The sequence below is a fragment of the Clavelina lepadiformis genome, chromosome 3, assembly GCF_947623445.1.
Source record: "Clavelina lepadiformis chromosome 3, kaClaLepa1.1, whole genome shotgun sequence".
Taxonomy (NCBI): Eukaryota; Metazoa; Chordata; class Ascidiacea; order Aplousobranchia; family Clavelinidae; genus Clavelina; species Clavelina lepadiformis.
Genome location: NC_135242.1, coordinates 332,624 through 345,517, shown reverse-complemented (window position 1 = coordinate 345,517; position 12,894 = coordinate 332,624). Strand labels below are relative to the sequence as shown.

Here is a 12,894-nt window from a genome sequence, read left to right as displayed (position 1 = left end):
AATGATGTTATTGTGAGTTTGTGAGACGCGCCGTCAATGAGGTATCAGCGTCCGCTTCAATATCTCGCAGGTTGCCCCAGGGCTGTACCGTCGTTCTGCTGCTTGAGGCCATTTTTAATCCGAACCATGTCGGTTCGCATTTTATTTTCGTTCCTGCAGTGAATGACAGAAAACAAACAAACGATATTCAAAGTATTATGCTTTGTATGTGACGTCATTATAGTTATTTATGGACTCACAGAGCGGAGAAAACAAATAGTAAATTTGATATTTCAAGCTCGTGGAATGTGGGGATTTCTTGAAAATACTTTGCATAAAAAGAAAATTGTGGACAAAGGGTTTGCCGCCATTAAAATTTGATTGTAAAATTTCAGCAGGAACCAGGCCACCCCACTGACGGCCGACGCCACTTAGCAGTTGCAGATTCGTGGACAGGTAAGCGCCAGTATCTCTTTGCTGCACACTAGTGTTCGAATTATTTTTTATTTAAAGGTAACTTCAATAAACAATTCAAAATTTTTGAATAATTTTTGCTTAAATTTTTATCGAATTTTTCAAAACTAATTTTATTAATCGCGGTCTCCCGACTTTGAGGTGACAGACGTACAAGATTGAACTAGAGACCTTTTATGCCTTTATACCGAGACTGATGATAAATTTCCTTCCTTTACGTTGAACCGGTGTGAATATTGCGCATTAACTCGAACAAAAGCTTTGAATTACGAGCACAATAGGTGCCGTGACGTCACAATTGGTTCCCATTGTTACGTATGCTTAGGTGGGCCGGATTCGTGTTGGTTTAATTTGTCAAAATGTAAGCGACACCTCTGCCATGAATAGCAGGGTGACTGCGCTTTATGCTATTGTTAAGGACAGAGGCATATTATTACAGGGTGAAAATATTCGAGAATATTTTATTTCGCGCCGTTCCAAGCCAACTCTCCAGTATAAGTGCTGTTAGCGCTATCCTGAACTTAACGCTTCAGCGCTTTAAAGATATTGTGACGTCATAGGTTAATGTTTGACAAAGGCAATAACCTGTTGAGTAGGCGGTAGCGTTGGCAACGACGCTAGTGTAGGTTTGGCAGCAGCAGTGTTAATGTTTGTGGTCGGTCAAGGTCAAGTTCCGAAGAAGTCTGCAGCCGAGCACAGACAATTATGTGAATCGGTCGCCTGGTTGCTACTCAGATGTCTGCAGTGACGTCTCCAGTAGAAAAATTAAAAGTTTTAGGACCCCTATTGTTTGAGGGTGGTGTTCGGCCGATCTGTTCGAGGTCGTGCCGGACATCCCTCAGCCAAAAGCAGATCACTCCGAGTAATAACTTCAGTGCAAAGTTCTGGTAAAGGTTTGTGATTCTAATTCCGTTTTATTCCAGAAAAGTTTTGAGTTAAAAATGGCTTCTAGGAGCGCTGGCACTCTGGTCACTACCCACAATGCAACTTACATACCGCCCGCCGTCATGCCTGGGTGAGCATACATAAATAACCTCATGATGAACTAATACGTACGTCATTGTGACGCAATTATTGCCGACCCGTGCAATAAATCCATGTAATATAAGGTTACTTTCGTGGCAGGTACAAGGGCTACATCCCCAACCTAATGTACAAATATGGCGACACCTATGGCAACGCTACTCTCAAATATTTCCAAGATTTTCGCTCGGAAACACTGAACACCAGCAAGTCACCCTACAGCGCCAAAGGTGGCCAGGTAAGTTGAGAGTGACGTAATAAAGATGTCATAAAGGAACTTACAGACTTCAGAATGTAACAATTACGTAACGATGCGCAGTTCCCAACTATTTACACCCACGACCCGCCTCTCGTGATCGGGAATCGAACCCGGACGCGCGAGAAGTACAGAACTACCCCCACTTGGAGTCGCTACAACGTCGATTATGACAGAACAAAGGAACTTCAAAGCTTCGACGGCGTAAGTGCGCTCTGACGCAATAATACATAAAAAAATCACAGATGACGTAATTGTTATTGCTAGATGAGTTGCGGGCACAGGAACTCGTACCGGGACAAGACGGGGTTGGTCGGGCGGGAAAAGTTCTTCGTGATCCCGGTCAAGGCCGAGGAGAGATTCTCGGGGTTGCCTGGAGTGTAAGTCCGCTTGCGACGCTGTTGTTTGCCGCTTGATTTGCATTTTCTGTTTTTATTAATTTTTCTGATTTGAAAAGAAATCAAACCGGAAGTTCCCACAACCAGATGATCTCACGCGCGCCACCTATCGTGGGCCCCCAGAAGCAAGTTTCTATGTTTTTCAGGGAGGGAAATTCCCCTCTGATATAATCGGGAAAACGTGATCATTATGCTTTTTGTGACGTCATAAATTTGTTAGCTATTTGCCTTGCAGTGAGTGTTTTCGTTTTGTTTTGCTGTGAATTATTTGTGGCTTATCATGCATGAGAGTTTGCTTTGCACTCATCTTGTTTCGTACCAACTTTTGTTTTTGCAAAATCTTACGTCAAGTCGGTAAATTATGTGAAATTGTTGATTGCGTTGAGACCGAATCGTTGAATTAGATTCACCAAATCGAGCGTCAACCTGATTGGCGTTCATGTACCGATGCGTCACAATCGCAAAATTGTTTTCTAGAATGCTGGAAGGAAGCAGACTTTCCCGTTCAACTGACGTCGACGTACCAACCATATCTGACGCACGCGCACGCACGATCACGATGCGTCAACGTTTCAACCCAACCTCGGGCATAAGAGATCGGGCGATGCGTGACGTCCATTTCGAAAAACGTTAATTACGTCATCTGCAATGTATATCTTTTATCGTGGTTGGACTTGTGAATAAAATTGCACAAAATCACTGGTGGAACTTTAGGAAGGGGACCCGTGCTAGGCCAGCAAGAGATTTGGTCCGATTTGATTAGATTCCCCGACGGCTACAAGCTTTAAAGTCAGACTGGGCGAGCGACATCAGCTTAAAATAAGAGGCCCAAATAGGAAGGAAATTATTTTTCAAGTCGACGCTGGGATTAAACGAGTCTTGAGATGTTGGGCGACGAGTTTAAAAAGATTTGGCGTCTCTAGAAAGCTGCAAAACTTCGCACAAAAACCGTCCAATCACTGCTTTATTTGTCGATGACGTCATATAACCTGGCGCTGAAACTCAAAAAGTCCATTTATGCTTAAAAGCGACACCCAGCGGCCAACTCCAAAAGCACAAGAAACCTCACCCAGCTACGATAAAGTAGATGCTCATGAAAAGTGGGAAACCACACGCATAATGACGTCACAAGCACTCATTGATTGTTATAATCGCTTTCTGGAAACCTTCCCGCGAAAGCAGGAGGACGCGTCTTGTTTTAGTGACGTCATCATCGACAGATATCTTATAATCGAAGGAGACAAGAGATTGTTCGGAAAATAATTCCTCCTCCGCGTTCACGTACAAGTCCCCGCCGCTCTGGAATATTACGTCAGCACAATGTTACGTCATCAATTACGTGAAAAGCCAACAAGGTAACAACGTTTGAATATGAAGCGTCAACTCAAGCACTTCATCAATGATTCCTTCACAAGATTCATGGTGGCGGATATGCTGACTCACCTGGCCACTTTTGGAAGGTGACTCAGCATACACTTTGCATATCATAACGTAATGCGAGAAATCGAAGCTCGATTTGTGTCGGCGCGAGGTGGCAGTCAATATTTCCTCCGTCAATTTCTCGAACATCGGCCGCGATACCTGACAAAGCGAAGTTACAAGCAAGTTAGCAGGAGAAAATATTCCCGTCACACTCGCCATCTGGCAGACGACCAACATGACGCAATCAGCAGAGTATATACGAGGTTGTACCTGGGGCGGGACGTTGACGAACCTCTCGTTGATTATGAAGCCGAGGCAAGCGCCACTGGCACCTGCCGCACCAGCATCAAGCACCTAAACACACGTCATGATGACATCAGCGACCTGACAAACAACATCGACTATTGCACGTCGTATGCACCTTTTCAAAATATCGTCTGTTTTCATCAGCCATCTTGCTGCCTTTGCATTTCGACAAGAGGTAGTCGAACAATGACTTTGTGACGTCATCTTGTGGACGAGTCAACGAATAACAAGTGACAATCCCATAGACATCTTCTGCAGAGTCATCATCGGTGCTGTCATTAGAAAGCGACTGAAATAGCAAAAAATTTGACAACTTAAAATTTTCTACAGAGAAGCCGATATCTCGGATACAAGTCATGCAACACTCAAAATGCAGTGGAAGTGTCGCACTGTATCTATTCAACATGGAGGCTGGAACAAGAAGATCCCTTTAACTGCAATGACAGACATTCTCAAAGAGTCTGTTATATATTTGTTCATAATCAGCAATTGTTTCTTCACAGTAAACAGCCATTAACCCACACAGCTTGTTTGATTACATTTTCGTTCATACCAGGCCATTATATGAACACAATTTGTCTGGATGGGAAATTAAAAGCAGGTGTGTAAAGTGGTGGCTCATGATTGGACGTATCAACCGGGATTTAATGACGAGGATTTAATAACGAAATTTCGTTTGAGAAATTTGGATGCAACAAGTGGTTAGTTGTAACAACCATGAAAGTAATAACCGGATTTTACTTTATTATGAACCAAAATCGTAATAAAAATTACCCAACACTTCGATCATTAGTCCGGATAAAATTGGTTGTGTCTTGAGCCACATTGTGGTGCAAACTCAATATCACGAGCACTCTGCCATAGAGCATGGGGAGACATAAGCGGATAAATTACGAAGCAATGCCGCCAACTACAGATATCGCTCATAATTGATGTCTGCCTTAGAACATTCTCACAATTTGTCGCACCTCGGACTGTTTGAGAACCGTTCCAATGAAGTTCTGTGAAATAATCGCATCAGCTAATTGAGGGATGTTGATCTTTGCCTCCTGTGAGAACAACTGGAGCAGCAGGAGCCGGATTCCACTGGAGTCTTCATCAGAAGGAGTGAAACCTAACATCAAAACCTCAATGACATCACAATCCTGAAGAGCTGCAAAAAGCTCCAAATTGCACCTTCAAAGTCGATGTTGACTTCCTCCTCCACAACAAGCTCCATATCCTCCTCTTCATCGTCACTGGATTCCTCATCTTCTCTCAACTTCTTTGCATCCGACATTCCTCACCTGAATAGATTAAAGCATGGATATCATACTTATGCTCTTCCTATGTGCAAAAGTTGAAGCCAGCACCTCTTATTAGAGTTGGTCTTCTTCTCAATGACGGAGAGTCCAACGTTGTTCTTCCCGGCCTGGAGGATGACTTCCTTCTCGATGTGTTTGTTGATAGACTGCGTTAGGTTCTACAAAATTATGACATCACAATGCTGAGGGTTTCAAGCCGAAAACTGATGTTGCAGACTTCGTGACTTTGCCTCATTTCATTATGACATCACCATGTTTTAACCAATCACCTTCTTGATCTTTGCCGCTTCAATCAGCTTCGTTTTCTTTGGCGCGATGCTTTTTCCTGCAAAGCACACCACTGGTCATTCGTTTCTAAAGTAGCGCTGGGGTCAGCAAAACAACACAAAAGTATCCACCAATTAAGCTGGGTTCTACGACCACAAAACCAGTGTTTCCCAACTTTTGAGCAGCACATATTTTACATTAGAAAATCCCACGGCACACCACTTAACAAACATTCCACAAAACAGTGCGCGAGTGAAACTAGTGCATGAGCTTCATACGTGCCGTTGCCATCTGATGGAAGATTATTAACGTGCTGCCTGGCACTACATACTGCTGAGTGCTGACATAGACACATTATTCTGTTGTAGTACACCTGATGACCTCTCACGGTACATTAGTTGGGGAACATTGAACTAAACAATATAAACTCCACAATTTCCTTTGTTTAATCTAATGTCGTGTCTGATTAGTGAAAACATCCGTGAGTCAACATTACAGATTATTTACTTAGTATAATAATAAATAATATAAGTGACGAAAAGCAATGAAGCGTAACCTCACCTCCCTTCTTCAATGTTTTTTGTTTCTTGCGCTGCAAATTTTTCTTCTTTGAAGCACTTGGCACTGCAACTTTTGTTTTCAGTTTTCCTTGTGGCATTTGTCTGACAGATCTTGCCAAAATTTTATTAATTTGCTCTCTTAAAAATGTAGGCCTAGACAATTTAAAAAAATTTTGTTGGGTAGAAAATTGTTAATAAATATGAGCCACATCACAACAAATGCTCTGGTGCATTGGCTGAACGACAGAGCTTTAAAGTATGTTATGATAAAATTTTGCCTGTGATGTTATAAATTCTGTTGTTGTGCGTCGAGTATAACTTGTTTATTTAGGTTTAAATCAGCACGATAAAATATTTTTCTGTACACTGGCCGCCCAACCATACCGGTGCAATACAAATTCTTTCTTTGACAATGTTTTGTTAACCCACTCGGGTTAGCATTGGCTTCCGCCCAACTGGAAAGTACGACAGCCAACTCTCCTCTTTATGCTATTGGTGCAACAATGTCAACTTTGTGGGGATGAAAAAGAGCACAGTGTACTTTTTCTGCTTTTTAAGAAACCGTAGTTGGCAACTTGGCATAACATATTCGAGGTGTTTGTAGTTTATACCAAATTGACTTTCGGCGCTTTATAATTATATCGAAGGCACCACATGGAGTGCAACCTGGGGCCTCAATAAGTGCCCAGTAGGTGGAGGGCATGGCAGGAGCATAGCTGAGGTTTTTTTGACGAAACAATATTGCACACCAAGAAAAAGTGATAGGCTATCTCTAAAGAAAAGGATGTTACTTTTTTCATTTTTCTATCATAAAAAGCCACACCTTGCCCCACCACAAATGACGGACGTGCTTGAACCAGCAGCTGCTTCCTTTCGGATGAGAATTTTGTTTCTGCATCGCCAAGATTTTCGCGAAAATTGCGATACTCTGCAGTCTGGCCCAGCAGAGTCTATAATTCTTTGAGCTGAATGGCTAAACGGTGCGTTTGTGAGACAATGCACGAGGTTGACAACACTAAGCCTACACAGGCGATGAATAAAATGAGTTGTTTCCTCATTGTCCCGATTGGACAGTACGGCAGTTTACGACAAGAAATCGTGCAAGGTGGAAATATTTGGCGTGATGTCTGTATGCCAGACTGCTAAGTATGGCAGTAGCACATGGAAGACTTTTTTCCAGAACAACACCAGGGCAAAACAGTGTCTCTGAAAGAAAAAGGAGACACTAACTCTTGCTTCGATTAATACTGCAAAACTAATGTTTAAAACCGATCTCCCTAAAAAAAAAAAAAACAGAATACACTGATTTTTCTACAATTTCTATCATACAGTTTCACACCGCGCCTGTACAAGGCCGAGCAGTCTGCAGCAGTCCTTTGGCCACAAGTCGTAGTGCTTCTGCTTCTCCTTGTTTCACCAAATTTTTGCTTCTGCAAAAGTCGACATCAACTCGAAAACTGTCATACTCTGCAGTCTGTCGTGAAGGTTTACACTCACAGATTGAAGGCTTAATTCTTTGTTTATTTATTATAAATAGCCATAAAGAGAAAAAAATTGGCGTGCACGTTTATGAATCTCGTGCGTACAGGTGTCACACTTTCAAGTACGAGCTCAATGTCCATAAAGTCTATTTCAGGATGTGGGTAAGCTCATGACCTGCAGTCAACTTGGTCAGGCGGCGTAAATTCAGTTTGAACTCGTCGGGTCAAAGTCTTGAGAAGTAGCAAATACACGACTTGACGCAACCATGATATGAAAGTCACAAAAGTAAAGCGTGGAAACTGCACACACGTTTATGGAAAGCTGCAATCTCCAAAAAGGGAAACAAATTTGCATTTCTCTTCTGTCTCCACAAGGGAAACGCTGATTTTAAGTTTTTCTCATTGTCGAGTTGAAACTGTAACTAAATGTCAACACAACTTTTTTTCTACTTTGGTATCGTATTATTTATTTTGAGCTCAAAAGTAAAGGCGATCTCTGCCCTAGACCTATCACCTAGACCAGGGATGGCGAACCACTGACCCGCGGGTCACGAAGTGACCCATCACAGATTTTCAGTGACCCACTTGTCTTTTTTAAAATAATGAAATTTAAACAAATATTTAAGCAAAGAATAAATGTTTCACTAAATATTTGTAATAAGGCCCCAACCTATTTTAATCTAGTACCGTACCGAATTGCCATATAGCAGTCTGACACAACTAAAGCCGTAGTAGTGCGTTATCAGTATCACGGCAAGTTACTGGGTGCTTATAACGTAATAAAGCTATTGTGCTCTTGATTGTTATTAAATCATGTTACATATTTGTACCCTTTAGTGACTGCATGCCTCTTGGCTGTTCAGGATTAGTGTGGTCTGGTAAGCTGCAAACATTTAATGCCTGCAAGTAGGCCTAAGTTTTTATATTCTGTTGAGTTGGTCTCTTTGTAGGCCTACTTTGTATGACCCACTTTTGCTTTTTCAAGGATTAAGGTCTCTTTTGTGACCCATGCACTAAAAAAGGTTCGCCATCCCTGACCTAGACCTTCGTGCCGTGCAACTTAACTTCCATTCATCAGCATGTGCTCGGAGCTCAAACTACACAATAATATAAAAACTATAGACATCATATATTCGTGCACAACGATGTTGACGCTCAATGCAAATTCTGTTAAAGGTAACAAAACGATGTTAACCGAACAAACGAATGAACAATCTCTCAAAAAATATGACAAAATGCGATAGGTCTTGATGCATCACGCGACGGATGACGAGCTGGCTTCACAAAGCACTACTTCCATCTAAAGCTCCCATGGGCTGGTCTGGTGGTTTTCAAGTTTGTTCTATGGTCAGTTTAAACAAATTAAGTTCTTCATTTGTATTTTGCAAATAGAGTTTATCAGGTTTGCCCTTTACAGGCAAAAACATGATTAGTTTATCAGGTAATCAATTTCTGCCGTCATAATTGAGTTATGCGCTGTGACCTACTTTAAGTACCCAAAATCTAGAATTGGTTGATATGGGGATGAGAAGCAGTTATAAGTTAAAGTTTATGAATGAATTTCCCATCATATCACTAGTTTCAACCCACCATTAACAACGTCACATCCTCTTGAAGCTGCTTGACGTCACAATATTTCGCTTTTATTTCAAGTTGTAACTTTTTTATCACTTTCTTCTGTTCCTTGCTTTCATCTGCAACCAACTTGAATTTCTCCCTTAACGAGGCCTAGCAGCAACACATAAGAGGAAGAGCTAAGATAATACAGTAGTTTAAACTGAGATGAAAATAAACGAATCAAAGCAAACTGCTGTAGAAGGCAGGCAACGTGATTGCGTATTCACCAAGTCCATGCCAGAAATGTCGTTCTCTGAAAATGAATCATCTTCAGAGCTCAATTCTTCAACGCTCTCTAGCGGATGCCTACATTTTTCGTTAACATTTTTATCTGAAAGAAGAACAAACTTTTAAATGAAACAGTAACGTTTTTACAACTTTGTTTCCCGAACAAACATTAACTTGCATCATAAACGATTCCTACTGACGTCATACCGACATATCTTGTGGGAGAGGTGACCAGGGATGGCGCAGTTGAGGCGACCGGCATCTCGGTTGCGGATTTAGATCGAGTTGGTCTTCTCGGCCTAGTCTCGATTCTCCTCAACTCGGTGGAAGATCTCATGAAAATCGTTTCAACAAGCTCAAAAAAGTGTTTATACAATGACGTCACAAGAAGTGACCTTCACCATGACACTGAACTCACGTTTGACTGGTCAAGTGCGGGCCGGAGTGTTTCCGCGATTGCTCGAACCTTTGCTTCCCGTACATGTGAAGAAGTTTCTTTGCTTCTGCGCATGCGTACTCGCGTAATCACTATAGCAATAACAGGGTAAACAAAGGGGAAGTACCTGGGTAGTACTCCATCGCTTGCAGGACGTCGTCCCCGTGCAGGGTAAAGACTTCGGAGTACCCGAAGCTAAGCACGGTCGCCACCCGCTTGTTCACTCCGCCGCTGAGATTTAAAATCCCGATCTCACCGAAAAAATCTCCTGTCTTCAGCTGCGTCACCTCCTTCCCCGCTTCACTGGAGAGCATCGTTGTTGACGTCATGTTTAAAACGTTTGACTGACGTCACTTACCTAATGACCTTCAGTATTCCGTGATTGACGATGTACAACTCTTGCGCGACGTCACCGTACCTGCAAATGACGTCACCAGGAGTGAATATGCACGACTTCATCTTTAAGACGAGGTGGTGAAGAAACTCGGGCTGGACCAGTTTGAAGATAGACACCTAGCGCGAGAAGAGATGACGTAACTGAATAATGTGAAGAGCGATTCATCACGATTTCATAAAACTTTAATCACTGCCCCGCGAGGCTCAGACTTAAGCTGTGCATAATGACGACACAACAGTTGCTTTATCTCGTACAACGCTGTTACAACAATGAACATTATGACAAAGGCCGAGGGTCAAAAAAATGTTTAATTAATGAGGCGAAACAATTTAAGCTTCCTTCACTTTTTCCAGGGTGCTGTAGTTGATGTAGACGGCCAGTCCAGTCTTTAGTGAATCTGGCATCATCCGCAGACTTGTGATGTCATTTGCACCATTCAGAGTTCCGCGCGCGCGGGAATATTCATACCAGCGAAGGACGCGTTTCTGTTGCGATTTTGGAATGTGTTTCGCTTCCATAAAAGATTTCGCGTCATCCTGACAAAAAAGTAATTAAATTGTTCAAATATAAGCTCCACTTTATTTAAGGACCTAAGAAGGTTTGCACTTACCACCATCTTTTGGTAAGCTTGAACATTCTCGTTCTGGATTGCAATTACGTTGCCGACTTGCCCTGAATAATATGTCTATGTTTGTCAATCAACAAAAACAACAAATTTTGATGGATGGTGACGCGGTACAACAAAACTACCACGACTTATACTCACAACGCGTCAGCCGATTGCTGACAATATGTTTTGAAAAGAAACATTTGGTTATCGCGTGTTTATTATTCTCGTATTGTTTCGTAACAATGGACAAAACAAACTCTAGACCCACAAATCGAACCTACCGACCACCGTAGCGAAGACGAAGACGCCGAGGAAATAAGCTGCCAACGTGTACAGGTACCTACCATACAACAGAAATCTTAGAGATTGTTGAAAAGTTATGAAATGAAACGTCACAAACTCACTGCACGTTCGAGTCCGGCGACTGCTTCTCCCCGATCATTGTGAGGGTGAGGAAGGACCAATAGAGCGAATGAAGATACTTCCTCGACAGAGTTCCCCATTCAGGCTGCCCATCTAGAAGTGGGTACGACCAACCGCGCCGATCTGTTCACACAAATTCAAAAACACATTACGGACCATGATACAGCCCTTGTTTATTACGTAACAAAGGCGATCGCGACCTGGCTGTGTGCTAAATCCTTCGCTTAGGCTGACCATAAAGTAGAAACAGGCGAACCAGTGGAGAATCAACATCAGAGCGTGGACCAGGTTGATCACCCTCAGTGACGTCGGAGACGGGGTCAACCACTGCACTTTCCTGTCATCACATATCACCTTATGACGTCATAATTAAGATATCTATAATGCAGCGGGTTGGAAACCTGTAGAATTCCTTGGCTCTGTAAACTTTTATGAAGCGAGGGAAACGTAACAATGGGTTCTGTGACGAAGCCAAATCTAACGGAATGAGGCTGATGACGTCCGCGACGAATCGCTTTGATCTGAGATATCTCTTCGCCATCTCTCCGTGGTCGACGACGAGGAGTCCATCCTCCAGGAATCCAGTCCTCATCTGCACAAAGATGTCGAGGAGGAAGAGCAGATCGCACGAGTAGTCGAAGAAGTGCCAGGGAAGCTGCAAAAGATTCAAAAAGTCACTCATCTGCAACGAAAGATGAGAGGATGAGACTCACGTAGGTCCGGAGCTGCTCGAACGCCTGCCTGGCGATGAGGATCCAGGCGTAATAGAGGATGATGACGGTGATGAGCGCGAGCCACACTTTGAGGAAGCTCCCTTCCGGGTTTATGACCAACCTGCTCCTCCTGAAAAATATAGACATCATATAAATCATGTTGCGGCAGCAAGATGAGGACACGAGAGGTCGCACTTGTGAGTTGGATCCTTCTCACTTCCCTTGATCGGGATCTCGTCATCCTCGAACTCCTTCGATTCTGACGTCGCTCTTTGCGCGTTGTTTATGGACGACCACCTCCTCCTCGTAAACGAATGATCGAAGAAATTGCTGTCACGTGACTCTTGGTCCTCATCTACAGGAAGTATCTTTCTGGTCACCTGCGCGCGAAACGCGATTTATTTCGACGTCACAATAAGCAGCTTATTTGTTGATTAAACCTGACAAACTTGACCTTGAGCATGCTCCTAAACTTGAGGATGCTCTTCATCTTCATCCAGGTATCGCGCGCTTTTTCCTGTGACGTCACTTCCTCCTTTGTCCCATCTACGTCATCAGGGAATATGATTGCGTCCAAATTCGAATCAGACATTTTAGAAATATTCCAGATTTTTTGAAATAGATTTGATTTAAGGAAAATTTTGGTCATTCTCAAAACATGAAAATTTTATAAGCCGGCACATTTCGTCATCCTGATGCCAAAGAGCTTAATACTTTCAGTTCTGTGTAAACTTTGCTGCAAGAAGAAGACTTGATATAAATATAGAAACTAAAGAACAGACAACGTTTTTATACAATACAGTTCCACTTGAAAAAGCTTCCTCGCCAATTCCACTTTTAGCAACTTCTGACTTTCAGTACGCTTTGTCCAAACAAACAATTTATATCCGCCATTCAAACTTTTATCGAAACTTAAATCTTTCAACGTGAACATAAAAATCAAAAAAAGCTTTGTTTGACGAGTTATCACGTCATAATGGGATTGATACGTGCTTTGAAC

General features: G+C 42.5%; 3 protein-coding genes across 5 annotated transcripts; 1 reads left to right on the top strand and 2 right to left on the bottom strand.

Moving 5' to 3' along the window:
- Nucleotides 1–222: 222 nt before the first annotated feature.
- LOC143450119 (ciliary microtubule inner protein 2C-like) lies at nucleotides 223–2,829 on the top strand. Of its 3 annotated transcripts, XR_013114650.1 has the most exons (7): nucleotides 223–435; nucleotides 1,377–1,468; nucleotides 1,579–1,714; nucleotides 1,796–1,936; nucleotides 2,000–2,112; nucleotides 2,190–2,364; nucleotides 2,608–2,829. XR_013114650.1 is itself a non-coding variant. In XM_076950540.1 (6 exons), the coding sequence occupies exons 2-6, from the start codon at nucleotides 1,395–1,397 to the stop codon at nucleotides 2,762–2,764; spliced, it is 621 nt and encodes a 206-aa protein (XP_076806655.1). In that variant the 5' UTR covers nucleotides 223–435; nucleotides 1,377–1,394; the 3' UTR covers nucleotides 2,765–2,829. The 3 variants fall into 3 exon arrangements, 2 of the variants coding, with proteins under 2 accessions (XP_076806655.1, XP_076806656.1); XM_076950540.1 differs by lacking the exon at nucleotides 2,190–2,364; XM_076950541.1 differs by having other exon boundaries at nucleotides 227–435; nucleotides 2,190–2,829.
- Nucleotides 2,830–3,081: 252 nt separating this feature from the next.
- On the bottom strand, nucleotides 3,082–5,460 carry LOC143450118 (protein BCCIP homolog). The gene is made up of 8 exons (XM_076950538.1): nucleotides 5,432–5,460; nucleotides 5,211–5,320; nucleotides 5,035–5,144; nucleotides 4,827–4,972; nucleotides 3,974–4,147; nucleotides 3,823–3,906; nucleotides 3,574–3,711; nucleotides 3,082–3,429 (listed from the first exon to the last, which is right to left on the bottom strand). Exons 3-8 carry the CDS (start codon nucleotides 5,135–5,137, stop codon nucleotides 3,256–3,258), a joined length of 819 nt encoding a protein of 272 aa, XP_076806653.1. The 5' UTR covers nucleotides 5,138–5,144; nucleotides 5,211–5,320; nucleotides 5,432–5,460; the 3' UTR covers nucleotides 3,082–3,255.
- Nucleotides 5,461–8,610: 3,150 nt separating this feature from the next.
- LOC143449929 (cyclic nucleotide-gated channel alpha-3-like) lies at nucleotides 8,611–12,625 on the bottom strand. The gene is made up of 16 exons (XM_076950272.1): nucleotides 12,349–12,625; nucleotides 12,090–12,274; nucleotides 11,895–12,024; nucleotides 11,583–11,836; nucleotides 11,382–11,518; nucleotides 11,163–11,304; nucleotides 11,040–11,098; nucleotides 10,759–10,820; nucleotides 10,493–10,684; nucleotides 10,110–10,264; nucleotides 9,879–10,054; nucleotides 9,734–9,818; nucleotides 9,523–9,647; nucleotides 9,315–9,418; nucleotides 9,061–9,198; nucleotides 8,611–8,812 (listed from the first exon to the last, which is right to left on the bottom strand). Exons 1-16 carry the CDS (start codon nucleotides 12,541–12,543, stop codon nucleotides 8,771–8,773), a joined length of 2,181 nt encoding a protein of 726 aa, XP_076806387.1. The 5' UTR covers nucleotides 12,544–12,625; the 3' UTR covers nucleotides 8,611–8,770.
- Nucleotides 12,626–12,894: the final 269 nt, after the last annotated feature.